At 32.8% G+C, this 8,338-nt stretch overlaps 1 protein-coding gene across 1 annotated transcript; it reads right to left on the reverse strand.

Moving 5' to 3' along the window:
- Positions 1-4,950: 4,950 nt before the first annotated feature.
- Positions 4,951-8,125, reverse strand: LOC119645292 (aldo-keto reductase family 1 member B1-like). Its single transcript, XM_038045420.1, has 5 exons — positions 7,850-8,125; positions 6,785-6,927; positions 6,215-6,698; positions 5,943-6,151; positions 4,951-5,129 (listed from the first exon to the last, which is right to left on the reverse strand). Exons 1-5 carry the CDS (start codon positions 7,919-7,921, stop codon positions 5,084-5,086), a joined length of 954 nt encoding a protein of 317 aa, XP_037901348.1. The 5' UTR covers positions 7,922-8,125; the 3' UTR covers positions 4,951-5,083.
- Positions 8,126-8,338: the final 213 nt, after the last annotated feature.

Raw genomic sequence — 8,338 nt, forward strand, 5'->3', positions numbered from 1 at the left:
TTCGAATTCACTTAATTTCAAACGTACGAACACTTAAACTATGCATTCAGTAAACATTTCTTCATGATGGCCGCCCCCCTCTTCATAAATACATTTTCTTCTACCTGAATTTTAGTTAACAGTCGCAAGTAAAGAAGAAGAAGATAAGATTAGCATATGAAGGTGTTTAAAAATCTAGCCATACGTACATAATGTCCCTACCTGTTTTCCCAATGTTTTCTCGAAGAAAGGCAGGTCGATTACGTGTATAAATAAACACCGGATATTTTTTGACAAAATTTAAATTTATTTAAAGTGTACTTACTTTATCACAAAGCTTGATAATCGAAATATACACCATTATCGTCTATGGTCTGTTGCCGCTTGTCGAATGTCCCCGCGGTAGGAACTTGACGGTTTCGAGACGATCTAGCCGATAGGAGCGGTCGAACGTATGCAAATGTTCATCGAGTTCATCAAGACTAAAATTCACAAATCACTTTTGATCTCACAGCAGCCTGCGTTTTCACCACGAGCCAATTTAATCATTTCCGTATCCTGAACTAAACTTTTTCTCAGTTTAAAAAAGAATAACATGCAGCGCCATAAACGTGATGCACCCCTTCACACTATATGATACACGGCCACGGACAGCTTGTAAACAACTGGGACTGTATACCGTACAATTGCCAATGTGTACACTGAGTATATACTCAAAATTTCGGAAGAACTGAAAGCTTGAGACATGCATATTATTAAGCAATCAATTTGAACACAGAAATCTTAATTATATATCTAATAGATCCGCCCGAATGGCCGAGTAGGCAAGAGTCGTGACTAGCAACTCAATGATCGTGGGTTCAAATCCCAAGCGCGGTAGAGTTTCCGAGCCGAAAGTCTTAGATGCTAGTGCTTTAAGACTTTAGTCTTAGGATTTATTCTCTGACTAAATTTATAATAATAATAATAAAAATAATATATATCTAATAGTAACAATGTTTCGGACGCGCCATCCCGAGCCGTCTATAATGAAGATGCCCAAAGAGTGCTAACAATATCTTGCTTATAAATACCACGACCAGGATGAGTAGCTGAGTAAGCAAGGATCGCGTTTAACAACTCAATTGTTGCGGGCAAAAATCTCAAGTGCGATAGAGTTTTCAATATAAGCGAGTGTATGATCTAAGTTCTTTGGCAGCCTTTAAATCCATTCTTGGTAAATTTAATTACAATAAATAAATTAATAATTACATATCATAATTAACATAGTGCCAAAGGATCGTCGGCCATGGCGCAACAGCACACAATTCCATCAGACATACTTGAAACGTGAATAAAACAATTTAAAGGATAATTAAATTGAAAAGTATGAGCTGAGTGTGCCCGTATTGTGTTAATTTCTTATAGAAGAAATGCTAGCCATACACAGGCTCTTTCCTTCATTCAGGATCCTCATAGGGAATACAGAAACTTAATCTCCCTTCATATTGCTTTGCTTCTATTGAAAAGCGTATAGCATAGAATTGTTAATCCTTTTCATTGTTTCTCTCTTTTACTACAGTGTGTATATACATTCTAGCTAATACATTTGTACTGTGTGTAACAAAAGCGAAATTAAAGTAAAATAAAGTGTCTAAATATTGACCCAAAAAATATATATATATATATCACGACTAATAACGTTTGTAGAGACTTTGCCTTCCAGAGTAGCCCATTGCAATAAAATTAGACGTACTTGTAACATCACAGAATCTACAAATAAGATGAGTTCGATTACAGCGACAAAATCTTATGATTTGTTCCCCTCTATTTTCATTATAAATTCATGATGATTATGAAGCTGTCGTTAATAACGAAGATCAAATATTCAAAAACGGTACAAAACACAAAATATGTAACATAACCTGAAGAGGAACAATAACTAAAAGAAAAAACGCATACGAAAGCTAATAAAACAAACGAAAAAGCAAATAATAATAATAATAATAATAATAATAATAATATGAGAAAAAAAAAAAAACAAAAAATAAATAAATAAAATGTGAATCTTTTGTAAAAATTTTCTCAGCTGTAACAGGTTTTCAACATTTAAGCTCAGGTTTCGAATTCAACACAAACAGTTGACATTCTGTTGAGGTAATTGAAAGACATCACAGTCACAGCAGCACCATAATCATCGACTACCATCACGCAGTAATCAGCAAATACGGAGCGCAATCGGGCAATTTTTTAAAAATTAAATATCATCAAACCGAAGGATATTAAGGAAATTGTTATAAAAATGCAACAAAATAAATTTTGCAAAAAAAAAAAAAATAAATAAAAAAAAAAAAGTGAACAAATTTTTGTACGTTTAAGATTTACTTTGAAGCAACTTCAACTTTAAAGAACTGAGATCGGTTGGTGCATAGATGTGCTTAAATACTGAAACGTTTTCAAAGTAAAAATAATTTCTAGCACCATTCGAAATCAGTGCTTTTAATTGAAATTATTCAACGTCTGAACTTGAATTTAATTGCGTTTAATGAAAAGTGAAGTAAGCTTAAATCAATTTGCGAAATTAATTTGCCGAAAAAGACTCTGCTTTCTATGCAATGCAAATGCAAAACAACATTTGATCTGGAAGCCTCAAAAATGCTTTCAGGCGAAATTACTGAACGTCGATGCATAAATCTCTAAATCAAATGATGTAATGGATTTTTTCTGCCTTTTTTTTTTTGTTTTTTTTGTTTTTTTTTTTTAATAATATATACTCTTATATGTCGGCCATAACCATAACGGTTGACCTATCACCGCATTTAAGTAATTCATTGGGCATATATTAGTATCTAAACGCTAAGACAGATAGTTTTGATCATTATTTGTTCTTTTTGGCGGATGCGTCCGTCTATCTAAACTAGCCATGTCAGCGAATCTTCCCTCTATTTCAGCATGCTATTCTTTGTACTACACGGGTATATTAAGCAATGCATAAAAATAATTATATCCATATATTTGGATGATCGGATGAACAGTTGAAATTGAAGGAATTTTTATAAACACGCAAAATAATCCAACACATCTGTTTTGGAACGTATCTGAGTATCAACCATTGAAGGTATAATTTTTTTCATCGGTTTCTGACAACATTTTTAGGTGAGTCTGGTAAATGTTCTTAACAAGTTTCAGATCAATTTCAGTCATATTTGGCACGCTATTAAAGAACATTTTAAGATTTCTTTTTCTTTTTTTTTTTTTTTGCTTTTGCCAAATCAATCTCAACTCCAAGTTTGATCTATTTGAAACTCCACTAAGAATATTTATAACAAATTTTTACCTCAAATATTATGGTTTTAAGAATTGCAAAAGGCAGTAGTACTAAAAGCTAAGACACTTTGTGGACCTTTTGATCGTCATTTTCGTATTTTCCAAGCAGCGAATTAACAAAGTCACAAACAAGGCATTGGAAAAAATCCACTATCGCATTAAAGGTCACTTTGAAATTCTTTTTTTTTTTTGGCATTTTGCTTTCAAAATCTCTTATTCGCAAGATGTTTATCAAAAATTATGTGTTCAGGCAAACCGAAAATCTTCACATTTCAAAAGTTTTTAAATCAGGCAAAAATTCCACCTGTATATAGCGGAAAATTTCGAAGAAAGATTACGTAAATATTTAAAAATTATTGAAACAAACATGGGGAAAAAAATAATTCTCGACTGCACCTTTGAAAATGTTTCTCATAAAAAGCCAATCCGAACATTTCGAATAAACGTTCCATATCCGTGCCAAGCCTCTCAAAGTAATGTATCATCAAAAATTTTTTACTTAATAGTTATGAAATTTTATATATCACAAATGAAAAACATTTCCCGATATTTTAGAACAATGGATCGTTAATAAAAAGTATATTGCCCTTGCTTATTATTTATTAAAGTGGAATATAATCGATCTGTTATTGTCATCGATGTAAAGTTATTTTTTAAAAATAATTCATTTTTACATTTAAAATTGCTTTAAATTCTACGCGAATTTGTAACGGTAGTTGTCGAACTGATTGAAATAATACAAATGTAGCGCAAATATAGCGGAAGAAAACAGGTCCCAGATGTAATGTGAAATATTCATCGCCACGTTCAGTACATAGCAAAGATCTTTCAAAAGCACGATAACTATTCGAAAGAAAGAGAGAGAGAGAGAGAGGGTGACGCACCTATAGCTAAAACAAAAATAATTTTGTTCTAAATAAATTAAACGAATCCATGTTTACAGATCCTCGCTGCTCTTAAGATCATGCTGCTGAGCCGCCTTGAATTTCATTTACGGAAATCATTTTTGTAATGGCCTTATGAGAATTTTATATCCTATAATCCGAGATAATTCTTTGGCATTTGTGGATAGCTTGTGAATGAAGCGATTTGAGTGTCAATGCTCTATCTAAACATTCGCGATAATAAGATGATCGATCATGTAGGATGAAAAAACGTCTCAACAAACGCAACTAAAATTAATTCAGGAAGGTGACGCGGAGAAGACAGACTATAAACACATTATGATAGCAATTTACGGCAATAAATGCCTATAAATGACTTCCGCACTGCACTGCGTTTGCGTTCTTTGTTGTAAATCTTCTAAGGGCCAAATTGGTTGATCGACTCTCATAAGTTATAAACTAAATTTTCCACACATTCAAGCCGCGTCTCTTCCGAGAGTTTCCAATTTTTATGCATTTTATATAAACACTTGCAATTAATTATATTTACAATGAGATACCCTGGCCTTAGCTCGATAATCTTTGTGCAGAAGATTTGATTTCCGATCCATTCCACTCATTCGAGCAAGTCTCTCTCTTTCCATTGTCCTTATGTTCTTAATTATGTTAAATAGCGATTGTCTGATTACCGAGTATCAATCACTACATAACGCAATATTTCTCTTTGAATTACTCCAAGAATTTTTCAATCTACTATATTTACATAAGTTGGTTTACGCACTTTTGCTCGATTAGTTAAAATTCCTTTATTAAAAGCCCATTAAGGAAAAAAACAGTGAATTTCCTTTCAAAGCAGCTATAAAAATATAAAATATGTATAGAAATTGTTCTGTTGGTTGAATTAGTCAGTTGACTTAGTATTCATCATTTTCAAACGGATGATGGGGATGGCCATGAAGACTGAAATTATACAGAAAAAAAAAAAACATTCAATGCTTTAACCTGAGATAAACGAAATAAATGAAATGAATAAAGTTAATGTTGAGAGGAAGATTGAAAAAGAAAGAAATGACCAGAATTGTATATAAAAATTAATATTTAACGCAGCGATTGCACGTTCCTGACTTAAACTATTTTTAATGATGGTGGACATAATCAATCGGTCGATGTAAAGGATTTCTGTGAAACTTTTAAATGTGTCTAACAAACACATTGTTGATAAAATCAATTTGTAATTGGTTTCGTTCTCCAATTGATATGAGCTCAATTTCCCTTAGCGGTGCATTGCACTCATTTCTAAAGTTCACTTGTAATGTATACTATATAAATCACTATAAGAAATCTTTTTTTTTTGACGGGGAGCTCATAATAACATGTTCCCGTTGCGCAGGTAGAACACGGTTTATATTATAAACCACTTCTCTTAGAAAAGGAAATCATGTGATAACGCGGGTATAAAATCCTTAACAATTAAATGATGAAAATCGCCACAAATGTGCAGACAGTTCGGCATACCATAAGTGCAAATAAATCCAAAATTACATAATGGACAAATTGTGATGCAATATAAGCAAGAAGTAACAATGTATCAAAATATAAGGTGCAAATATTTTTACCAACTTTATAAAAGTACCCACGAAATTCATCATTGTAAAAATCAAAAATATAAAAATAAAATTTATCATAATGTTAACGAAACCCCGCGTCGCTGATAAATTAAATAAATTCATTATTTAGGGAAATCTTAATCAAGAGGTCTTAATTAATACTTACTGGGGTAAAGGCACAAATCGCCCGTTACAATCGAAATCGTCAATTGCCTGCATATCGGCCTCGGATAACTCATAATTAAATACATCAAAATTAGAAGCAATACGATTTTTATTGACCGATTTCGGTATAACAATGTTGCCGCGTTGGATTTGATAACGTATTAAAATTTGCGCTGCGGTTTTACCATACTTCTCTGCAATGGTTAAGATCTAAAAAATATGGATGTCGAATAAATTATTTTGCAATTATTTACAAATTATAGTTTCTTTTACTTTAGGATCTTCCATCAATACGGGATCTCCAGCTTTGGCCCATGGACGATTTGGGGAACCCAATGGACTGTAAGCAGTAATGACTATATTTTTCGATTTGCAATAAGCCATAAGCTTTTTTTGTGTTAAATACGGATGACATTCCACTTGGTTAGTGGCTGGGGATATACCGGCAACGGACAGGACACGTTCAATTTGTCGTTTATTAAAATTTGATACACCAATTGATTTAACGAGACCAGCCTTAACCAGATTTTCCATTTCTTTCCAGGTGTCAACATAATCGACATCAGAAAAAAGAGTCTTCCCGTTTTCATCTGCTGGAAATAGCTCTGCACCTTCTTTAAATCCCATAGGCCAGTGGATCAAATACATATCAATGTAGGCCAATTTAAGGTTTTTTAAACTCTTCTCACAAGCGCTACGCACTAAATCAGGACGATGGAATGTATTCCACAATTTGCTAGTGACAAATAAATCCTCACTAATAAAAGAGAAAAAGAATGCAATTTTTTATATTATTATTATATGTACAATAAATTATTCATCATCGTTCTAATCAACACTGACCGCTTTATTACTCCTTCTTTAATTTTAGCTTCAATACCTTCGCCTACTTCATGTTCGTTTTCGTAGACATGAGCGCAATCAATATGTCGATAACCAATATCAATCGCATCTTTCACCGCCTGAGCCACTTCACCTTTTGGGCTCTGTAAGTAAAGAAAGAAAATGGAATAATAAGAGAAAATTGATCCTTAAGCAAATAAGAATTACTCCGGCCAATCATAGGCACATTAAAATAAGTACAAACATTTCCAAATAGGCATTGGCACGATTCTTATCGCTTACATTGTTTGTTGTAGTTTGTTAAGTATGCTAAAGCCCCAATAGCGATAGGCTGATACGTTGTAACGACTATTTAAATAGTAGTAAAAGCTAAGAGTAATTAGTTATTAAACCTGAGAGCCTGAGGTCTTAAACAAGCCCCTGTGATATTCTGTATATTTGTATTTTTACTTTAAACTAGAAAGCGGGATTTTAAATGTAAAGGAGGAAGGAGAATACCTCTCTGTTTTTTTCCAATACTTGCCATATTTCATGTCCTGCAGGTTATGCCTAATGGTTTCATCTGATTGTGCTAAAACGAGCCGTTTCCTACAAATTTTTTAAAGCCTTGCGAAAAATGCTTTTATTTCTTATTTACATATTTCATTTTTTATACAGTTGCATTTCTTATTTATTCGTAACGGGCAGAAATTTGTGGTTTTCTCGCACCTTTTTGGAAGTCCGTAGTACCGACGTTCCCAAAAGAAATATTGGGGGGAACAAGGCTTACTGTTTGGACGAATAGACTATGGCGACTTTAATTACAAATTTCGAGCAACTTTATTTATTTGTTTAATCTTATTTGCTTACAGATATTCAATATAATTTGCGACAGAATATAGTCAAACTAACTCAAAATCTCATGATGCAGAAATATACAAGTTTAGTGATTCACTGTATTGAAACTCCACCTGTGCAAGGGCGTGATGCAATTTCGCAATAAATATCTTTAGAATGACTAAGCATTTTTTTGTATATCATAGTAAAATGATAGACAAAAACTGAAGAAATATATACTTTACTTACCCCCCATGTGCCTAGACCCAAAATAGGCATTTCATATCCACTGTTCAATTTTACAGATTTTACAAAGGCCATCTTCGGTGGTCGTCAAAATTAATGCGGGTTATCTTAACGTTGTTTCGCCTTTGTTAATACAACGCTCAGCCTTTATTTATATACACGTATATGGTTTTACTTCAATCGCCACGATAAGAAATTGCTTTTGCCTTAAAAATTCTTCTAAGAATTTAAATTATCAGCTTAGAGAATAAGAGAAAAAATCTAAAACGTTTAGATATATATTCAATTAGTGATTCTCTCTCTGCCTCTCTCTCTCTCTCAAACGAGTAAAAAAAAATTTTACGATAACGAAATGCCTAGTAAGTCAATATTGCCAAGTCTCAAAAAAACTCCTCCTAGAATAACACAAAACATACAAAAAATACAATATCGAAATGCCAAGCGAACTAATAATTCAAAGAAATGAAATAAATTACTCTCAGAGCAACATAT

This window comes from Glossina fuscipes, unplaced genomic scaffold, assembly GCF_014805625.2.
Source record: "Glossina fuscipes isolate IAEA_lab_2018 unplaced genomic scaffold, Yale_Gfus_2 1, whole genome shotgun sequence".
NCBI lineage: Eukaryota > Metazoa > Arthropoda > Insecta > Diptera > Glossinidae > Glossina > Glossina fuscipes.

Coding starts and splice junctions, on each gene's coding strand:
- LOC119645292 (XM_038045420.1), bottom strand. CDS start 7,921: ATGGCCTTTGTAAAATCTGTAAAATTGAACAGTGGATATGAAATGCCT. Junction 6,928..7,849: donor TGGGTCTAGGCACATGGGGG/GTAAGTAAAGTA, acceptor CTTTACTTACAG/AGCCCAAAAGGTGAAGTGGC. Junction 6,699..6,784: donor AAAGAAGGAGTAATAAAGCG/GTCAGTGTTGAT, acceptor CTCTTTTATTAG/TGAGGATTTATTTGTCACTA.